The 23,223-nt window shown below is 41.2% G+C and overlaps 1 protein-coding gene across 1 annotated transcript in view; it reads right to left on the bottom strand.

Moving 5' to 3' along the window:
• Positions 1-4,644: 4,644 nt before the first annotated feature.
• LOC116938812 (prestin-like) overlaps positions 4,645-23,223 on the bottom strand; it is an 87,069-nt gene continuing 68,490 nt past the window's right edge. Inside the window, exons 15-19 of the mRNA XM_076054139.1 lie at positions 20,510-20,588; positions 17,797-17,936; positions 12,430-12,484; positions 7,650-7,759; positions 4,645-5,903 (exon numbers count right to left, since the gene is read on the bottom strand). Of these exons, the coding sequence (XP_075910254.1) occupies positions 5,853-5,903; positions 7,650-7,759; positions 12,430-12,484; positions 17,797-17,936; positions 20,510-20,588 (435 nt within the window). The 3' untranslated portion in view covers positions 4,645-5,852. The remainder of the gene's footprint in view (positions 5,904-7,649; positions 7,760-12,429; positions 12,485-17,796; positions 17,937-20,509; positions 20,589-23,223) is intronic.

The raw sequence follows: 23,223 nt of genomic DNA, 5'->3' as shown, positions 1-23,223 counted from the left end.
ATGTTAATGTGACATCACATGTCATTGTGGTTGGGATGAGTTAAGGGATCGGTGGGTGATTCATAGTGATGAAAATCAGGCAATTAGTGGAGTTATGCTGAAGAGAAAACAGTAGAAGGATGACACCCCCATGTAGCCTTTATTGGGGTACCCCAGTGGCGAGATGTTAACTGCCTCACCTGGTATACAGGAGGTCGTGGGTTCAATCCTGACCCTGACGCCTGTTGTATATTTAGAGTTTGTATGTACTCCCCGTTGTCGTGGGGATTTTTCTCCAGGTCCTCCGTTTTTTTCCCTCCACATTTAGAAACATACGTTTAGAGTATTTGGCTGCTATACATTTCCACGTGATAAGCCAATTCGTTGAGTTATCATTTGTGGCCAGGTCGCGTATGAAAAAGCCACAGAGTTCAGTGGGCCTTACCTGGTAAACTAAATAAATAAATAACAGACTGCTGTGCCTCTTGTGCTGTTAAGGATAATAATAATAATGGTAATTTGTAAGCCAGGGCCCCTGAGGCCCTGTGCGACATTTACAAGCACGCACCTTATCCCTATTTGCCTTTGGCAGTGTGACGCACAAAGGTATGGCAGTCACAGAGGCCTGGCCACCTTGCATCTACTTTTAGTTCTCAGCATCAGTGAGGACAATTGAAAAGGTTGGTGACCCTCACCCTACTCATAGCACTACCGCGCCTCCCCACACTCACACTCAGTGCCATGCGCTGAGCGGTGGTGATGCCGATTCAACTGCCATTGGCTATAAAATGCTTTGCTTGTGTAGTGTTGTAAGGACGAGCAGACTTCTTTAGGAGGCACACTCTGTTTATTGTATTATTTCCTTATACAACGCTTAACACACACAGAGGGATATTCGGTCCCCTCACCCGATACCCTAGGGAGGTACAACCTCCGGACTTGGCGGGACTCACACGTCTACCGCTATCCTAGTCCTCCGGCTAGGACCTAGGGGAGGCTATCTGATCCACCGCTGGCCCGGTGGGTCCTGACCACTGGGTATGCCGAGCCTTAGCCCTTAGAAGGGCTGAAAGGCTGGTCCAGGGTCCTAGCTAGGCTTCAGCCCAGTCTTCTATCTTCGTGCAGGGAGAGAACTCCCCGAGGTCCGTTGGGTCACCCGTCTTATACCCCTTCGTGGCCAGGTAGAACCAATCATACATTCCCACGTGGAACCGTCTGATTGGTTCGCACCAAACCCTGGCCACGATCCGTTTCACCTCGACTGACCCCAACCGTTGTACCCAGGGGTAATGCTGCACTGCCCTGGTGGCAACACAGGTTACGCAACAGCGCGTAGTTAACACCTCTACACTTGTAAAGGCAGACCTCATGTTGTTGTCTACCCGACATACATGACAGCTGTGCAGAGAAACAATGCAATTTATGCATCTAAAATTAATGCAGAATTGAACTTCAAAAGTTCAGCACAACACGTGGGATTCACTCGCTCTTATGCAAATGTGTCCATCCCACAAAGTGGTCTATCGGTCCACTTGTAAATGTCTTGATATGTACTTGATGCAGGGTGATGGATAAGAGCAGCAGACCTCAATGTGCCCATAAATATACAACAATCTGGATACTGCCTGTTCCCAGTTGGCAATCCGTATTTTGGTTAAGATAACCTTTTGCCAAGGTGAATGTATGTTACGTCCCATATGACAGCATGTTTCTCAAAGGTAGTCAAATCCTTATGATTTAAGATGAAAGTTTGCCTCAAAATCTGTAAACATGCTACCCTAATTTACATTCATGAAACAAATACCCGTCAGTATAGGAACACAGCATATTTTCCTGTTCGTCTTCATCAGCCTCCAATTTGCAGAGGCTTTGGCTCTAAGTGAAACATTGCGGGTTTAGGTTTCTATGCATTATCTATACTTTTTTAAAATCATTATTGTCGTTTTAATATGGGGCCTGCTATGACGACGTCTGAACACACTTCAGGCACATACAGGAAAGAGACACAATCCCTCTACAAATGGTGAACGTCTGCTCGGCTGTGTGAGATTCAGAACATGGGCTAAGAGTTTGGCACACAATGCCCTCCGATATACTTTGCATAAAACAATGACATCTGCTACCAAAAACTGAAGCACTGCTTTAGACAACAAAAGCAACATAATATAGATGCATTGAGAGCTCACAATAGTATCAATAATGTGTTAAAAGCGGTCGCAAATAAAAAGGGGATATTGGATTAATTTCAATGAAGGTATTTAATGAAGACATCACCAAAATTGTACTAATTTAACTGTGGAGATCCTGGTCCACATCATAGGAATGTCCTGATATAAACAGACATGAGTCATCCAAGATATATAAGTGGTCATCGGTGACTAATGCAAGCTATATTGTAATTGATGGGCTCGACAAATAAAATATATAAACATGTAACAATAATCAAGTCTATGTTCATACTGATAAAAATCCTAAAATTAATAATTTAAAATCTTGGCGTCTCATAATGAGCTTATATTTTATTGAACTGTTTTTAACCCAGGCCGATGAAACTGTTGTATCGAAATCCAGCATGTTTAATCAGATGACAATCTGGAATAAAAGTATATATAAATTTTGGGACCCTCAAAATAAATAAGAAAATAGTTTGCCGATTAAAATTTTATTTTTGGGCCAGGCTATGCAATGATCCGGCCAAATGTGTGTCGTTATGACCCTCCACCACCCAACATAGCCGATCAAATTAAAGCATTACGTAGATAAGTATTTAATTTTGCCAATTATTTCAGCTCACCATGAGTGAAATAGCATTTCTCACAACCAATTTTTTTACGATTCAATAGGACGTTTCACTTTAAACTACATCAAGCATAATCAGGACACGTTCAAAGAAGTGAAAAAAATATCCAGGAAGTCGGTGTAACCTCCCTAGATCTTGAATTTAGTAATTCTGAATTTCTTTCATAATTTGACATCACAACGTATGCAAATATGTTGGCAACTAATAAATGATAGTTCAATAACCTTCTTTTAGGAACACGGTGTTTCAGAAAATGCTTAATTTCTGATTTAAATGCCTTCGTATTACTTTCATTGTGAGAATGAAGTTGATAAATGTATACATATTAACGAAAACAATGTGCTGTTTTGGTATACTGTTTTCTAAATTATGTTATTGTAACTTAAACGTATTGAGAAAGTACACGCTGCATTCAACGTTGTACAATTGTCCAAAGGGAACTGAAATGGTAAAAATAAATTCCCTGAAACATCAGTGACAACTGGATCCTGTGAACTGAGGTTATTTTTTGGAGAGTATTAATAATGCGTAAGTATAGACCCTTACAATTGACATCCCACATCTGGAAGCTCGAGCCATATTAATTGTTAACGAAAACGATTAACATTACTTAAGCAATCACTTGATGTTAATTATTCAATAACCAACAATTACGTAAGTAATTAGCCCTACGGTCACCACAGCATAGAAACAGAGGGAGACAGGGAGACTGAGCCACAGAGTGGAGGGAGGAAAGATAGATACATGATACACACAGAGACAGACGCAAGGAGACGGAGAGTGGGATAAAGTTGGAGATAATGTGAGAGACAGCCAGAGGCAGGTGGAGGCAGACGTCTTCTTATTCCGTACGGCTGCTGATGTAGATGCAGAGCAACAACAACAATTTCACATTCGGGTGGTCAAGCCAGATAATAACCGCGTCAGGAGTAGCCGAGTCAGAGTGCATCGCTGTGATGATGTCTCCTTTGTATTTGTGGATCGAGCAATGCGTCGTTGTTTGTTATACTGCCTATTCTGGATGACCACAGTCGCACACTGGAGAGTTTTTTGAATTTTCCATTTGTGCATCAGGTATCCGCATCTGCCATGGTTTGTGCAGTGGATGCGGTTTAGGGTGGACCGTGAGCGTCGCGAGCCTTTCACAACAAGGTGTTACTCTTTGGTTCTTTCGGTAATGTCACGTGGAAAGAAAATAAATCGAATAATTTATTCTACGTCACTTTAGCGAAAGAACCAAAGAGTAATTCCTGCAGTCACGAAAGCTTCAAATCAACAAGGTGTTAGTTTGTAAATTTTGAACTCCATTCAGCTCTCCAAGCTTCATCGGGGTTGAACTCTCATTGTTGACCGACAGAGACCAACAGAGAGCGAATTGATATAAAACATCTCGTGTGTATTATCTTCATGTAATAAATATCGTTACGTTACAATTGACAACGCTCTGTGAATCCACTGGTTACTGAAGGCCTTCCCACAGCTTTTGGTGAATGACGTTGTTGAACCAACCTTTACGACGCTGGTCGGTGTGGTTTGGTGAAGAGGAGGGGGGGGGGGGTCCAGGACTTGTCTAGATACCATTTGCCACTGATGCCAGCCATGGGCAATGAATTGACATAAGCAAGGAGAGGGAGAGTGGTGAAAATGTCCCAAGTCACTCCAGTCCATGTTTGAATTGTATCCTGAATCGGCCAAAAACTCAAGCAACTCATTAATGACCCCAAGATGAGTGGAGGTGACGTCCTGTACCACCCTCCCCAGCTGCCTTGTTGATGTTTGTTTGTTGTGAAGGCAAAAGAAGATAATTTTAGTCAGGGTCGACACATACAGTTGAAGGAGGCAATAAACATGCGAGTCCCGAGAACTGAGAGCTTCTTCCACACGTGGACATTTAAATTTAATGTGAATCACGTTATGCACATTCAATAAAATATAGGCGTTGATAAATATTACTACAGAAATTTTAATAACAATTGGGTTTGATTTTTGAGAAAAAAAATTACGTTAAAAAATAAGAACCTACAATATTAAACCACCATCAATGTGTTTTGAATACAACACAGCATATTTTTTGAGCATATAATTATGAATGCAGTTTAATACCATAATTTGATGTTTTATTATTAGAATAACAGAGCGCACATTCGTATTTAAAATTTAGATTTAAATTTTTATGAATGTTAAAAAAATTACAAGCACGTATAATTAATTACACATCAGAGAACATTGAAAAATATTTGACTGTTCAAAAGCTAACATTTTCAATTCATATGCGATGACCAAAATACAATTCAGGTGAACATAAGACAATTGTGTAGAAAATCCAATATTGTATTTTTATGAATTATCTGTCATAACTTTTAAATAATATATGTGCTGGTGTAATACCAGAACGTAACATATTAAGCACTGAGGAAGAAAATGCATATATCTGACATTTCATAAACAGGATTTTATCAAGATGAATATCTTGGCGGAAAGAAGGCTAGCCGAATATTATATTTCACGCTGGCAAGTGCATACTTCAAACACAGGTATTTTCCCCACAGTTTTATCTTATTTGAATGTTATTCATTTATATTTGCACCATTATGATTTTCTGCATACACTGCTAAACCCTGAAAGACAATGGGTGATGGACAAGTTTATTCTCATTTAACATCTGGCCCCATAATTACAACCACACCACCAACATCAAGAACAGTGGCTCAGCTGGGCTCAACGTTAATACGTTAATACGTGAATATGTTGAGCCCAGCTTGTACTGGAGCCATGCACTGTTGCATACACCACTAATACCTGTCGAATTAATATGTCAAATAGTTTGCATACAGAAATATCTTTTGGGGAATGTTAAGGGTATTGACGGTTCTTTGACTGCAAAACGTGTCCAAGAACTGAGCCCTACAATTTCTGCGGAACCCCAGCCACCGTACAGTTATACTGGATGTACATATCAACCTCAAGCTCGCATCAACAGTTCATGTATTTCATGTCAAATCACTTGCTCCGAACACAACTCCAATACCTGAAATCTTAGTCGCACTGGCTGCAGTTTTCATGGACAGGCCATTTAGAAAACCGTCACATCTTCATGATGCCAGGACACTGGTGCTGCACGCTGCTGTATGAATATTAATGTAATTAGTGCGAATACCATTCAATTAACTGGTATGCAAAGTTGAAAGCTTGGCTGCTTTTGTCTCATTAAGAAAAAAATACGTTAATTCGTGAAATCAATTTAAAAACTGATTTTCCCCCTGTATACATGAATCCACATCTGTTGCAGAATATATCAAAGAAAGACTGAATTGCAAGTTTTAAGGTTGCGCTTGCAATGGTAATAATGTATGAACTTTATTTTCCCAGACTCATAATTTATAGATAAGGATTAAACAGATCTAACATTACCTTTCTAAAATATATATTCTCTTTAATAAAATTACCAACCTGTTTTACAATTCGCACAACATTTAGGGATCATGTGTTGGTTCCCTGCAGTTAAAAAATAAAATCAATTTTATTTTGGGTCAGGCGATACTATTTTAGAAGTTAATTAAATGAGAAACAATTAAATGGCCCATGAATGAATCATGTGGAAAATTACAACACTCACAGCCAACTGCTCACAGTATGCATTTACCCTCTTGACAAAGACATACAACAACTCATCACGATTAGAATTACAGCATTGTGTTACCTGATAATGAAAGGTACCCTTAATGTGTAATCGAAATATAATTTTCCAAAACATATGACCGTGATTGTAAATAAATAAATACGTCGCAAGATGATTGTAATATTTAAAGGTACGTTAAAATTGTTTCTCTCGTCTCTCACAAGCAAGCTCTGCGGTAATTTACATACGATGATTATTAATTATGTATTACTCTTCCCTCCTTAAATAGTTTGTGTTGCATTTTCATCACGAGTTTGTAGATTCAATGCAAGAAATATTGTATTTTTCAGAGGTCATTGTAACTTACTTTGGATTATACAGGAACTAGGGATGAGCTTTGGATTTGTTTTTAGATATTTCGCATTCATCTATTTAAATTTGTAACATTTTCACAACGTTTATTGTTGATGCACTACACTTGATTATTTTAAATATAAAAAATGTAAAATATAATCTAAGGGAACCACGTTAATGTTTTGATAATCCAAGCAACATTGAAGTCATGCAACAATTTATTGCGGGGAAGACGGAACGTCAAATTTTGAAAAATTCTGAAACATTTTTTTTTCCGGATCACCAGAAATTTCATCGAGGGCCTAATTTCTTTGACTCTTCAGGTTAATTTTGAAAATCAGGAACATATTCGCAGCATGCACCTCATCGTGCAACTTCACATATCAATGTTTTTTGGAACTCACATTTGAAATTGAGTCTGCGATTAAAATAGATTAAATGATATTTAAACAAAATATATTACTTCGGTGACATTACACAATTCGTGGAATAGTTTCAGTTATTTAAAACGTCTCCTGCAGCATAAGGCCAAACCATGTTTCTATATTACGACGCCCTTCCCCTACTAATACAGCGTTGAACTTGCTCCTACCTAAACGTAACGGATTTGGAAAAAAAGGAAGACATTCCAAATAATCTTTGACCGTGCCTTGCACGAACCAAACAATGTGTGGACATGGATGAAATAATAAAAAAACACACGTGTGTGTCAGATGTAATGAGTTTATGTTATAATTGAATAAGCAGTGCATCCACACAGCAATTATTTTGAAGTGGGCATGGTTTTTTTCTCTCTTCAAGAGTAAACATATAAGGTTACGTTACCGCTGTTGTATTGTGTGCGTGGGGTTGGGGTTGGTGAATGCTGTATGCCAATGCAATTCTAGTTTTCTGTACCATGGTTGTTGGTGTGATGGAAGCAACAGCATCGTGGAGGGTTGCAAAAATAACATCTTCGCTGAATTTCTTGTAGAAGCCGCTCTTCTCCAATGTCCCTTGAATCTCCTCTAGAAAACACACCCAAAAAATGAGCTTCATTAACGCCATCTATTAGCACACAGAAGTAACCCAATACTCTGCAATTTAAAATCCCATCAATAGTGTCCAGTTGTTTGCTAATGGGGTCATGCTGGAAATCACAGCCCATTCTCTGTAGACGGCTATTTGCTATAATTACAAAGTGGAGGATAATATTACCAATTTAGATTTTTACCCAAGCATGGCCTCTCCTGTAAGTGATGCTTCCTTGTTGCATTCCATTAACCATGAGCCAGACCATAATTTACCTTTACATTTCACAATCAACGGATTTTGTGAGGAAGACATTGTAAGAAGAAGTAAGTTGACTGCTTGAGAACATTAAAGGAAACTAATTACATGGCTGAATGCATTTCAAACGTGCACACCAAATCACTGAAATAAGTATCCTATAAACATCTCAAAATCCATTTAATCCTACATAGCATTCTTACACCCATATATTGTGTTGACAATAATCCTATTTAATTAAATGGTTCTACAATTAACTACTGCGTATTTGGTTCAATGTACATGCACACATTGGCCCTGCTTAGAAAGAGTGGACATTCTAAAGGATGCCGTTCAATGGGAAAATGTACTTGAGATTTTCAGGCTGTTGTTTATTTATTGTTTGTTAGGAAGTCAGTGACTTGTTAGAACGTCAGTAATTATTGTAATTATCTTATTAATTTTCACTGGTTCTTATGCAATTAATTTCCATAAAATCGTCATCAAAAGTTTACATTTATGGAGTATTATAGTTGATTATTAACCCTGTTGCTCAGTGATCATTGAGCAAATGTGTATGAAGTATAATGTTCTATAGTGGCCGCGATGAGTATTTGGTTATAACGTGTGAAAAAATGATTGCTGAAAATGCAGATGTGAATCACCAATTGTATATGTTTCAATTAACATGCAATATCCAGCAGTCTACATTTTTTAGCAACCCTTTATTAATCCACTGCTGGATGAAAGCCTCCCCATATCTTGCTGGTCGCAGGGGACTTGTTTGACCACCACGTTGGTCAGTGCAGGTTGAGTAAAGGGTTGGGTGCTCAGGTCCAGTTAAGATTTCACTCGCCTCTGAAGTTAGTCACGGCTGGAAATAAACTCGGGTCACCGGGTATACAGCGTGATGCATGAACTCGTGTGCAATCACTCCACCCTGATACAAAACGTATATTTTCCTTTTCCAATATTATGTAGTTTGACCAACCCGACACAACCAAACGATTGAAATCGTCAGGTGGTGTACTCGCGTTCCACGCGTCAATGATGGTCGTTTCAGCTTTCGCTCACCGCTGAGTTGAACAGCCAATCTCACAACCGCATTTATCAGCACTGCAGCTTTTCTACTTTGGGCTTTCAGATGAGGTCTGCCACCGGGCTAAAAAGAAAGGTGCTTGAAATGTATGTTATTCACTGACAACTCTCCGTCAGAAACTCTGATCCGCTCAGCCCCTATTGAACTGTCAGCAATTCGTTCGTCATTCCAGGGTTGTGAAAAAAACTTGCTGATTTTCTTTGGTTCTTTCGGTAAAGTCACGTAGAATGAGAATAAAATAATAAAATAAAATAACACAATAAAATTCTCACGACGTTTCGGCCACAACACAAGTGGCCTTATTCTACAGGTGAAGAAGGCCACTTGTCGTCCCGACAGGTCTGTTCCTTTCACCTGAAGAAGGCCACTTGTGTTGTGGCCGAAACGTCGTGAGAATTTTATTGTGTTATTTTATTAATTTATTATTGTATTCTCATTCTACGTGCCTTTACCGAAAGAACCAAAGAAGATGAATCCTTGCAGTCACGAAAGCTTTAAATCGAAATTTAACTTGCTGATTTATGTAGTAGGCAATAACCCCCAACTCTTAAACCCTTTTACACCAAGGGCTGTGCCATTCGTTGAACACGGGCAAGTAAACAGGACTGTGAACGAAGTGAATTCAACTCACATTATTAAAATTATTAAAACTTGTTTTTACATATGTATATCGATATCAATGGTCACACATGAAAGTAATTGACACGAGGCTGGAGATGGTAAAAACACAATCCCAGCCGAACACCTCCCTCATTCAATGCCTGCTGACGTCTGCTAACCTGCAAGGAGGCACGGCGCCCATTATTCTACAATGGAGTGCGCGCAGAATTGAAAATCCACACAAATGTGGACCAAAAGCCCCTTGCATCACACCAACTCGTACAAGCTAAAATATTGGGCTGTCATTGACAAAATTATTACGCTATTCTATGGTACAAAAAAATCGCGCAAGATTTGAAGCTAAAAACTATTAAAGCTACGTTTACTTTTACCAGATAAGGGCCGCTGAAGCATGCAGCTTTTTCACACGCGACCTGATCGCAAATGATAGCTCAACGAAGTGGCTTGTCACGTGGAAATTTATAGCAGCCAAATACTCTTAACGCATGTTACTAAATGTGGAGGAGAGAAACCGGAGGATCCGGAGAAAAAATACACGCGACCACGAGGAGAAACATTTAAACTCCAAATATACAGCAGACGTCAAGAGTAAGGATGAAACCCACGACCTCCTGTATACCAGGCGAGGGAGTTAACATCTCGCCACCGCAGTGCCCTAATTTAAGGGTAATCATTGTATTATTGTATCAACTAGAGGCCAGCCTGCTGTATGAATGGGGTGGCATGACAGTATATCTGATACTTGACCCTTACCAGACATACTCACCTGACACCACTCTTCAGAAATTCACCACTCACCTAACACTCACCACTTACAACTCACCATGAATGACAGATGCAGGATCTGTCCATAATACAGCCTGTTGTTTAGTATTGAGTGGCACGCCACTCAATGCGTCTGACATGTGGTCATAGTTGTTTGATATAGTTCAAAGGTCAAAGCACGAACACTGGTCAATTCCACTACCATAAGTCTCTCATTTTTTCTACTCAAAATAAGCTCATTCTTGCCCCCATATACAGCGAAAATTCCTCAAGAAAGTGTTGTGACAGACTGACAGTGAAAATCATTTTCCTGTGTTATGGAATATGATTGCTTGGGGTGGGGTGAGAAAACTTGTTTTGCACTTACATTGCCCTTAAGTTTGGAGGAAAGGGAAAAGAAAGTAATCACTACCCTCAAGACAGGAAAAACCCAACAATCAGGGAACGCGTTACCTCCCCATCTCTCGACTGTGCACCAGAGTATTGGAGCGCCTCGTCGTCATCATCATGAGTATGAGTGACCTTCTTTAAGCATCAGCATCAGGGGCACGTGTTTAGATGGCTTCACAGTGCCGCATGCTGCCTAGTATAGGCGTAATGACCATTGTGCCTCTCAGCGGGTTCCCGGATGGCGATAGGCATGATTAGGAGAGGTGTTAGACATTGATTGTGTTATTTACTTCATCTTTGCCCAGAGAATGTAAACACCTGTGAGCTAGTGCCGAATTGCATTTAGGATAGATCAGTGATATAAAAGAACACTTTTTAACAATAACAGTGGAGGAGGCAGAGTGGTTCAGAGGTCAGGGCTCTGAGCAACTACTGCTGCTGAGGTCATGGGTTTGAATGCTAAAGCTGAGCCTCGACTGCAGTGCGTTAATGACCCAAGCCCGTTCACAAAATGATCACACAAAAACACGTCATTGAATTTGGTTTTGCTCTGGTATTTCACTAAATTTAAATAACATTAGTTTGACTGTCACGTAACAGACTATCGCATAGCAGAGCATATGAAAAAAGTGTGACCTTCCTACTGTGGTATAGGATTAAAAAAAAAACAAAGGCCACAGGAAGATGTTTTCCTCGTGAAAAAAAGCTCCTGCATTCTTTCTATGATGATAACATGGTCACACTGTATGGGAAATAAGAATAGGTTGTACCCCTTTCTGGCGATAAAAGAGGTGTTAAGATGTTCAAACACCAACTAGATATGAATCAAGTCTGCATTAACCACACGACCTTGGTGGTGAACATGCAAAACAACACGCTCTGGTAATATATGGCATTGTCTTTGAAACTGATTGGCCTACAAAAGAGACAGCCATCTTGAGGGCCTAGTCTCACCAGTGTCAGGCCAGAGAACGCCAAAAGTTGAACAGTACAAAGACGATGCACATATCGGAGCAGCTATATCATGGGACCTTTTTGTATGAAAAATTAAGAATAGGTTTTTACCCTCTCTGGCTATAAAACAGGGGTTAAGATGTTCAAACACCGAGATCCCATGATATGGTCACACTGCTCTCTAGGATTTCCGAACGACTTCTTTGTTTCGTGAGGCAATGCCGATTGCAGGACTGGATTTGGATAAAAAAACATTGTTTTCACGTAACAAAGCAGTGAAAGAAAAACAACAAGAGTGATGCCATTGTGTCTTAGAAAGTTGCATTCAAATTAACAATTGTATTGCCCTACAATGCTTAATGGTTTACGAAATGAACCACAAGTTTAATAAGGGGAAGTGTATAAATTGATTTTAAGGCGCATTTTTAAAATGTCCTCAGACTCGGGAGATCCCTGATATCTGGTGGAAGAGCGTTCCATAGCCCGGGGGCTACACAGGAAAAAGCTTGGTCACCCAAAGACCGAAACCTGGACCTGGGAATGCAGAGAAGATCTGCATCCCCAGATCTTAGGGACCTTGAGGAGACATATCAGACCCACCTGAGCACCGTGCCAAAAGGACGCGTGTTCCAATATCTCTGAAATCTTCACAGACCTGCATCAGCAACAAAAAAAATGTAGATTAAACGCATATTATTTAAATAAGAGACATCATTTTAAAGTTTCCCATGTCATCATTAATTTTGACCTGGAACTTAAATTCATTAAGAATTCGGACAAAGTGCTGCATATACCACAACATTATTATGAGCATAAAACATTAGAGATGAATGTACACAGTTTTTTTTATATTATTGTGTAAATGTTTCATGAACATTGTACACAAACACATATCATCGGGAGGGCCTGAATAACCCGAAACGATTTTTAAATGAGGACAAGTGAAATCATTCTTCAGTTTACTGCAAAATGAGAGAAAACTGCAGAAAGCTTACAGAAAACCCTGACATCCATACAATATAATTCCATCTCTCAGCAACATATCTCCTATACTAAATCCCACAGCACCATATTCTCTAGCTTGTGGATGTCTCATGCATGTACGTCGGACTTCTTTCGCACCGTACGTAGCCAACCGTGCTAATCGTAGGTGCTGGGGAAAGACAACAAACTAAACAAAATAATCAGTTCTCACGAAATCAGTTTTCAATCTAGATTTGAAAAAGCATAGCTCCAGAAGCTTCAGTGGCTCAAACTATAACTGGCGACATTGTATTATATTAAAAACTACTTTTTCTACCCAATTCCAGTTTTGCCATCATCATCAGGAGATAAATAATTCACCCTGAAATATCACAGCACAGCATGCCCCCCCCCCCCCCATATTTCAGATAACATCTGGTAGAATATATTTTGCGCAGGACTTCTCCCGAAAAATCCTTGCAGTGGTCTGTTTTACCATTTACACAGTAGGCGGTAAAGTTCTCCACGTGCCATGCGGTGATACTGGACTTCAGCCAAATCTAGAGTAAAAACTAAATTTCACAAAAATGTATTGTTTGTTGTGCAGTCATTGGTGACTGGGTTGAGACCACCAACTCACTATACCTGAGGACATTGTTTAATCACTGGCGGTTCAAATCCAACATCTCAGCAGTGGTGGCTCAGTTCTCTGAACGCTGACCCATGTGGTGATATGGGGAACCGGTGATAAAAAAATTACATCTCTGTATCAGCCACCAACTCAACCTAAAGGATTCTGAATTCAAAGCACAAACCACTTACACCTACTAAAACGTAATAAATATGGAAATATAGCCACCTTGGTCATTGCATTCAAATGTTTTAATGTAAAGTTAAATTTAGTACAGATAGATAATAGATCGAAGAACAAAATTGTGTTTTAACAACTCTTTGTATTCTTATTTAGTTCATGTTAAAAAGGCTTGTCAGCATTTGAAAACGCTGACAAGCACAGGAACATAAGAGTGTTTGAGGCAAGAGCAATGTCTGAGGTAACGGATCACAGAGCTGTAGCCCAATTCATGGTTTTCATTTTCAACTTCCCAGAAATTATGCTTGCAGTACACTTCAAGAAAACTCATTCTGTGTGATTCGTGCACGGATTTTCATTAAAAAAAAAGATTCTGGAAGAAATGTGCACGGCGGAATTTCAAACAGCCTGCGTAATGCAAGCCCTGCCCATGGAAATGGAGGTGGCAAATCAAGATGGGCATATAATGTCCAGAGGCAAAATGTGCGCACGTCAGGTTTAGTGGCCTATGTCCGCTGCAGTGCCGGTCAACAGCAAATCCCATTCCACGAAGCCCTCGTTGGGTTTCCACGGTGCCGCACCAGTGGGGCGCAGCTGCACTCGGATGAGCGTCTGTGTTTATGTTCTTATTTGTATTACACTCGTTTACCTAGGAAACCCCTCAAGAGTCGCAAGACTCGTTTATTTTTCAGCAGGGTTCCGCTGAGTTTTCCCGGTAGGGACGAGAGTTGTCGTGTGGAATACCAATTGAGTAATGTTCAATCGACTTTTCAACGGTGGAATGTTTTTTTTTGGCCAATGCCAGTTCCTTTAGCTATGGGAGGAAACCGGAGCACCAGGAGAAGAACGTACCAAAAACAAAAACACTCTGCACGAAAAAGGATGCCCTGAGTCGGGAACAAAACCCAGGCCCTTCTTGCCATGAGGCACGAGTGTCACCACTGTGGACTGTAGGTGCAAACGGGCCACACGAATCTTGCGGCATGGGCCCCTTCATGAGCACTCCCCTTTTTGTGGCCACGCCTTCAAATCTACGACGCTGGAATGGTGGATCTGGGAAGAGCATGATCAAGTTGTTCCGCTTTTCCGTAGCTCCCACCCCCACCCCACCCCCCCACCTAGGTCCACCATTGCCCCGGACACTTTGACCCGGTTTGCTATGTGGATTGAGGCAGGGTGGACTGTGATTCCCCAATCAAGGACTTGGCCCATGTTAAATAAGAAATCGTGAACCGGAGTTGACTTATCACAAAACCCTGATTTGTAATACCACAAAAATATGGCAGGATGATGGACGAAAAATTCCTCGTGAATTGGGCCCTCTGGAATTTAAAAAAGCAGCCAGAAAGGACGGTTACCGGCCTTTTGACTGTAATAAGTGCATAAGAAGAATGTTGAAAATTGCTTGGCAAAACAGGACAGTGTTCACATTTTTTATTTTAATCAGAGGTGTGGAAAGGTGCTGTGTCGGATGGAGGAGGGCAGGTTACTGAGTAAGACATTTAGGTGGCACTCAAGAGGTCAGAAGCCAAGTATAACACTTGGTGCGATATTCTAATAGAGCACGTGTAATAGCAGACTGTATATCAGACGCAATAGTTGCAGAATCTGGCAGAAGTTACAATAATAAATAATGTAATTTTATTCACAATATTTCACTAGACATAAATGACCACGAGTGAGGTGCAGAGCCAAGCTCAGTGTCGCTCGAAAGGCCCGGGCGAAAGAAATGGAACCACTTTAAGTGTCTCTTAAAAGTCGGTGTAGATTGAACGCTGCTGAGAATGTGCAGCAGCGTTCCAGACGGCAGGAGCTACCGCGGAAAAACGACGCCCGACAGTGACATCCCTGGTCCCTGGGTATAGAGATGATTGTCGTGGGTCGCACCGTGGAGGGAGTTCTAACGTGAGCTGTGGTGCTGGGTGACAGGAATGCAGAAATAAACGGTGGGAGGCCGAAAGTGGAGGCGCGGTGGCAAAGGCAGGCAATCCTGTAGCTGCTCCTGCTGGTGATGGAAAGCCATTGGAAGGCATGGAGGGAAGTGAGAGAATCTAGCCTAGGATGACAGACACTGACGATGGCATGGGAGATATGGTATTGCAACTGTTGGAGTTTCCTGAGGTTACCCGATGGAGATCGAATAAAGACGGAGTGGCGAATAGTCGAGGCGAGATTCGACTACGCTGCAGGCGAGGGTATCGGCAATTTCTGTGGCGATGAGTGGACGGAAATCACGGAGGCCCATGAGATGGTAGTTACAGGATCTGATGATGTGCTTGGTGTTGCTGTCAAGGGAGAAGGTGGAGTCAAGAGTGACTGCGAGGAGGGCCTTGAAGTGGTGACAGAAGTGAGTGGTGGAGCCAGCATTGGACTTGCTCGACGTGTGAAGGTGGTGAGATGTAGTGTGGTGACAATCAGGATGGCCTCAATTGGATAAATATAGCACAGCAAACCAATATTTTATTGACCGGTTGTCATGTGCTCATGAAAATCTCTGCGAATCATGTCCAATGTGTCAAAAAACACAGCTGTTGTTGTGTAGGAATGACAATCCATGGATATCCATAATTACTGAGATGTGATTAAAAAATAAAGCCCTTTCAATTGTAATTTTTGAAACCACAACCACAGATGATTAAAGAGGAAGGGCCTTTCACAAAGTCAAACAAACATCAGCATTAATAATGCGCCACATATGCGACCTTCATTAGCCGCACCAACACGTGAGTGTTTCATCAGAAGGATTAACAATCTATTTATTTATTTATCTTGATGGAGATGGAAACGCAATTCCTGCTACTCTGAAGAGTTGGGCATAAGATGGCCATCACGATATTGTCCCAGTTTCAGTTGAGCTCATCCTTGCACTCCACTGATTAGCAATGCCAATGTGATGGATGTATTTTACTTTCAGTACAAGAGCCTCGCAGCATCTCTTTTTTTAAAATATAAGACATATTTCAAGTTCATTTGTCAAGCCGCAGTCCACCGATCTTGGCATGCACATCCAATATTATTATGAGTCATACATTTTAATGAGCGACGACTGTGTGAGATAGCAATGCTGCTCTTTCAACTGTAATTTCATGTCCTTGAATTCTCTGTTTGAAAGCACATGCAGTTGTTGTTTGGTATCAAAAAGTGTGGTGTCTTATGAACAGAATGTTTCACAGGGATTGTTGTCACAAATTACATCTTAGCGACTGCCTTGTAAGACCAATTTGGTCGCATGCCAATCTTGTGGTGACATCCTGTGATATATTGGGGATAATAAAACGTTCCTGGCGCAACAAGTTTAGTTCAAAAGGTGGATAACTCAATTTAAAGCTTTCGTGACTGCAAGGATTAATCTTCTTGGTTCTTTCGGTAAAGTCACGTAGAATGAGAATAAAATAATATAATAAAGTAAGACAATAAAAATTGTATTCTCATCCTCCGTGACTTTACCGAAAGAACCAAGAAGGTGGATAACTCGTATATTATCAAAGATCTATTTGCATTGTTTCGTTAATGTAAACGTGTATCAGTCATGTACTGAAACAGACATATCCTTGGATGGCACTTATTTAGGCTTTAATCAAATGCTGTTTGATTTAAAAAAAAATCACTGAATGTCTATAACTAATGAGTCAGGAGCAGAATAGTTCTTATTGACTATATAAGATAAATTATTTTTATGTAATTTATTTCCCAGTGAAAAGCCCAGATGAAAAGTATGAAATTTTATTCATATTTCATGCGGATTTATTTCCATGGCATTAATTGCTTAGCTGTGCATTGATATAACAGACGGCGGATATACATCTGCATTTCTCACTCTGAGGCCTTAGTGCCATATAATGAATTCTACTTACTTATATTCCATAGTGTTTAGGTTGTATATCTTGTGCCCTACTCCTGTTGTTTTCCCTCTATCCCCAATAAATGGAGACGTAAACCAAAAATACTATGTTTATTACAGACCACTGGGTTGAATTACATGCATTTTGTGGTTGTACTCCTCAAGTATATTATATGCAGTGAGGGTTATTCAGGTTGCAGGAATCGGAGTGCCACTGATGTATAACAAATCAAGCATTAATCCCAAACCGAGAACCGCTCAAATACATCCAATGGCCGGTGACGGGTAAACTGCTGGTGTGTTGCGCCCACCTCGATTTTCACACATTGTACTTTACTGAGAAGTACATCACCTGCATTAGAGATAAGGCCCCCACCGAGTCCATGAAATTGAATCCACTGCAGTCCAGTACAATGGCCTGGAGTGGTGGACCACTCTCTGTCTGTGCCACAGGTGCCGAGCCACACGCAGAGAGCGCACCGCCAGCCTGACCTGTGAAGCCATCAGTGCGGTGACAACATTGCGACACAATCAGCTCGGGACTCCAAAGGCAACACGTTCTCTTGGTATGAGGGATATATTACCTGGAATTTTTGTAGAGTGCATTGCCATTATATCGGCGTGTAGGCTGTGCAGGTTCCACAGTGAATGTAACAATTCACATCCAATGTAGAAACAAATTATAAGTTGTACACCTCAAATGACAATTGATCAAGTTACAATGTTTACAAAAAATGTGTGTGCGTGTGTGTGTGTGTGTTCTATGGGCGGTAGTGTAGCGGTTAGCGCTGTGCTGCGAGACAAATCTGGCAACCTAAGTTCGATTCCCGCTCACGACCAACACCAGTGACGGTTATCCCCTAGGTCGACTCAGCCTACAAATGAGTACCTAGTGCAGTGCGTAAACATCGCCACTCGGGAGACAAAGGCGGCCGGGCGTAGTTGCTGCCCACCCAATCCCTCGTGTGCTATGGCCGGCCTTAATAGGTGCTCGCTAACAGCACTTGCCCCAACAGTCTGTTAAGGCTACACGGGGGATCTTTGTGTCTGTTTTTGTACGGGCCCCAACAAGCGTTGGGCCTCGGCACGTCTCGTGAAAAAGAGCTGCATAGCTCATCTGATTTTTTTCCAGGATAAATAAGGATTCTGATGAAGCCCAGCGCATGGTCACAGCCAGTGGCTGTAACGGGTGCCCTCACCTCCACATGTTAGACATGGCAAAGTGACACTCACAACATTTGAATTCGTTCATTCAGGCATATATACATTCATTCACTTTAAACTGAACTATAACAAGACTATTTTTATTTTACCAGGTAAGGGCCACTGAGCTACTTAGCGACCTGGCCACAAATTGAAGCTCAACGAAACGGCTTATCACGTAAACATTCATAGCAATCAAAGAATCTAAATGCATGCATCTAAATATGGAGAGAGAGACGAGGGGACCCGGTTAAAAATACACGCAACCACGCGGAGTAAGACTTGCAAACTCCAAATATACAGACATCAGGGTCAGGTTAGAACCCATGTCCTCCTATATACCAGGCGAGGTAGTTAACATCTCGCCACCGTAGCGCCCCTTCGCCACCAGTCATGCATTTATTCAACCATTCATTGAAACCATTTAATCCATTCATGCATTTATCCATCCATTTATTCACGCTTTTATCCATCCATTCATCAATGTATCCGACTATTAATTTATGCCTGAATTAACTATTAATTAATTGATCCAATCAACAATGTATGTATTCAATCATTCTTTAATTCACTCATGCAGTCATTCAGTAATTCATTCATGCCTTGGCTCATGCGCTGCCTGTGCGATGAGTGTCACTTGCACAGCACCTGCTGCCCTGGCCAATGTGCACGTGAATACATATGCAAATGTATGCAAATGGTATGCGTGCATGCCTCACAACTCCCCTGTGCAGTGTATAGGGTCACTGTGCGTCTGTAATTTGATCAATAACCACCAGCAACCATTTGCTTGTCAGACAACCCCAACTTCCACAGTCTGCCACTTGCCCAAAGTCAGTGGTGGACATTCCACACTCCCTTGGTGGAAGTGAATCACCCAATATGACAACCACTGTTGAGGGATTATGGGTTATAGAAATGAAATGGTTACACGTTTCTTCCATTGCACGTAACAACAATGTGTATGCACAAGAATAAACTTACAAAAGTATTGTGGAGAGAAAAAAAAAACACCTTCTGCGTTAGCCCTTTAACCTTATTTAAACTAATAACTCAATCTTTGACCCACGAGGATCAACGTTTAATTCGTGACAATGCAAACCAGTGGCCTTGGCTGTTAATGCAGTGCTGCAACATCAGGCCAGCAAAGGATTAATCTGCCAAAGACACACTCGCTGACACGTGCCATTAGCCGGAATAATGAGTGTGTGTTTAATGAAGAGCGTATGCCTATTTGAGAACTTTACTACAATGTTTACAATATGCAGATAAATGCTAAAATGTAATTTCTTTGCTTAGTGGATCACACCATTGCATATAAGTGACACAATTTACTAAGATTGTATTTTGTGGACAAGATAACTGTTTTAACAGGTTAAGTTAATGCACACTGCACAGGCGTATAAAGATGTTAATTTAATATGTTTTACTTTAGTCATTTACTACTAAAAGGCAATTTGCATAAACGTCTCCAAGAGCAATTTTCTTATGGTAATGTTTCTAACCTCTGTGAAAGAGGCATGCAAATTGCTGTGGATGAAATATTGATATGCATGGAAAATGCGCACTCTTCAAAGTTCGTGCAACATTGCCGGTGGCGCAATATTTCGGAGAGAAGAAAACGTTTACTCTTTATTTTGCATGTTAGGCAACACAATTCAATTAAAATAGTAATCACATTGTCGCTTAATGTTCGAAACAACGTACTTTACAGCAAATATCGATTTCCATTCGACAGTGAAATGCTGGCAGATGGAGGATACCGATTTTAGGATGGTACTGTGCGAAATATACTGTTTAAAAAAAACCTGCTTACAATAATTTACGTTCAACTGCTGCCGGCTACCAAGAGATTTCCTTACCTTGGGGGCTTGTGCCCTCTGCAGTAAATGAGGGATTATTCATCGCAAAATGTGAGTCTCCATCTCTTGGCGAGCAGTTCTGTTAAAATACACGTGAAAGCAAATTGCAATAAATATACAGTATAAATGTTATTTGAATTTAAACTCGTGTATTACATTTTTTTAAAACCGAATATCCCCCGTGTAGCCTTAATGGACTGTAGGGACAAGTGCTTTAGTGAGTACGTATGGAGGCCGGAACAGCACACGAGGTGGTGGGTGGTCATCACCACGCCCGGCCACCTTTGTCTCTCTGGTGGTGATGTTTACACATTGCACCATTTGGCTGTGAGCGGGCATCTTAATCGGGTCGCTGAGTTCCGTAGCACAGCGTGCTAACCACTACACTATCGCTCCCCATTAAAAAAAAACCGCACATACTTTAATTCCAACTGAAAATATTTTACATCTAAACAAATAACTCAGCAAAACAAAAGGTTTGTAAAATGCTTCGAGAGGGCACATAACCTCAGAACCAGTGCCACGAAAAAGTGAATTGCCAGTCCAGTATATAACACCATGTCAAAGATGGGTGCTCTTCTGATTTGTGCTGAATTACTTTGAACATGCAATCTCAGTATAACTGCTGTAACTTGATGATAAATGTTGATAATCTATGCATATATATATTCAGGACTTGTGCTCGTGAGAGATTGGACAACTGCATCGGTGTCAACTGAATAAAAGGCTGTGTAAGATTCACGGCTTATGTTTGGAGGGTAGGGATGTGTCGTGGCTGGCCTCCAATAGGTTATCCAAAGCGTCACAGGTTCTCCCTTCTCACATGAATGCCATCCCAGGATTGGAGTGGAATCGGGGCCAATTCCACACACGAAGCATTAGCATGGCAGTTTAATGGTGATTCTGACCACCAACAATGTGCCAGAATCACCGTTATGGCTGCCTGATATTGGCGATGCAAAGCTAAGTTCCAGGAGACGTTGATGCAGTTATCCGAGCTCTCAAGGTCAGGGTGGAATCGTAGGGAACAAATACAATTCCTGCAGGTATCGGGCTGGATCTAATCAGTACAAGGACCACTGTTCCTCCGTGCATCACCCAAACAAGATTGAGTCACGTCCTGATTGGTTGAGTGGATATATATTTAAAAAATTCATATAAAACGAATTCATTATTAAATAAAGCTGTTTTCAAGTACATAGTCACACTTTCTAACACTGTCAACTATATATGCCTATGTGGTGTCAAGCCATTGTGTAGCTTCGTTGTGAGCAGTGTGGCCAAATCCACTGTTGTACTGTACTCCTTTGCTTCCACATCGATGATCGCTGACTTCACCAACGCACAACTCATCAGTTTGGTGAAGTGTGGAAAAATAACAGTGTAACATTTTTGTATTAATTGTTCCTGGTTAGTAAGTGTTATTTCCTGATTGCTTATGCCTCAAAAGTACAGAAAATAGCTATTATTCCCCACAATCTTTGCTTTTGTGACCAGGACAGTGATATTTTGAAACTTACCTAATTTCCAGAACATTCCAGATAGATTCAGTGCTGAGTAAACTTGGAATAACTTCTAGAACATTCTAGAACTTTACAGTAATATAAATAGTAGTATAAATACAGGGGCCTGAAGCCCACCAGTTCAATTTAGTTCCAGCTGCCTAAGTGGATACACATTTGCATATTTCTGAGATGGCATCAAGAGGCTGCAAGCATCCGGCAGACACATTTTGCTATGTCTGTGGCCAACTTATCAAGACGAGTGAAGAAGTACTCTGTGGAAGCATCTGCTAAGATGTGTGAGGCCCACAATACATATTTCGGCATGCCTGTCGGGGATCAAGACAAACCCTGGGCACCTCATTTCACCTGCGAGCAGTGCAAAAAAACTCTGGAAGGTACGATGGACAATTGTTGCTCGGAATTTGATGTTATAAAATTTGTTAAAATCTTGACTCAACGCTTTCGTGACTGCAGGAATTCATACTCTTTGGGTCTTTCGGTAAAGTCACGTAGATAGGAAAAAAAATCACGTTTCGATCGCAAACACGAGCAATCGTCTTCAGGTGAAAAAATACAGCAGGCGGACTGCTGAGGCAGGATAAATATAGCGAGAGAGCTGCTGCAGCAAAAGGTTATATAGGTTTGAGATGGATACACCCCAAGGGTAAGTGGGCGGGGCTAGAGATGGAATTTACAAGTAATATACCTCGGCCAATGGCTTCTTCAGCACCGTAGTCGTGGGGTTACATTAACAGATTGACATGCTAATCTATAGCAATACAATGGCCGAGGTATACAGTATTACTTGTGTAGTGTTCGACTTTACGCGGACAACTTCTGTCTTTCTTCAAACATCGCTTTATTTACGACATTCAACATGTCCTCCACACTCCACAGGATCCTGGTCACCACGGCTCGCTCGCCGTGCTCCGCTCGTCTCGCTCACCACCTTTGTCTCCCCACTATCACTTCACTTGCTTCGCACTCAGCGACTCCCCGTTCAGCAACTCCGCACACAGCGACTTCGCACACTCCGCACACAGCGTCTTCAGCTCCGCTACCGCTACGCTCACTCCACTGCTAACTACTTTGTCTTGCTTCAGGTTCGCTATCGCTACGCTCACTCCACTGCTAACTACTTCATCTTGCTTCACACTGTTCCAACTCCATTTCCCACTCTGTCTCCAAACTCTGGTTCCAAACTCTGGT

Source organism: Petromyzon marinus, chromosome 4 (genome assembly GCF_048934315.1).
Source record: "Petromyzon marinus isolate PM22_M1 ecotype Great Lakes invasive population chromosome 4, UKy_Petmar_22M1.pri1.0, whole genome shotgun sequence".
Classification (NCBI taxonomy): domain Eukaryota; kingdom Metazoa; phylum Chordata; class Hyperoartia; order Petromyzontiformes; family Petromyzontidae; genus Petromyzon; species Petromyzon marinus.
Note: the sequence above shows the minus strand (reverse complement) of the source record. Positions and strands in the feature narration are given on the sequence as shown.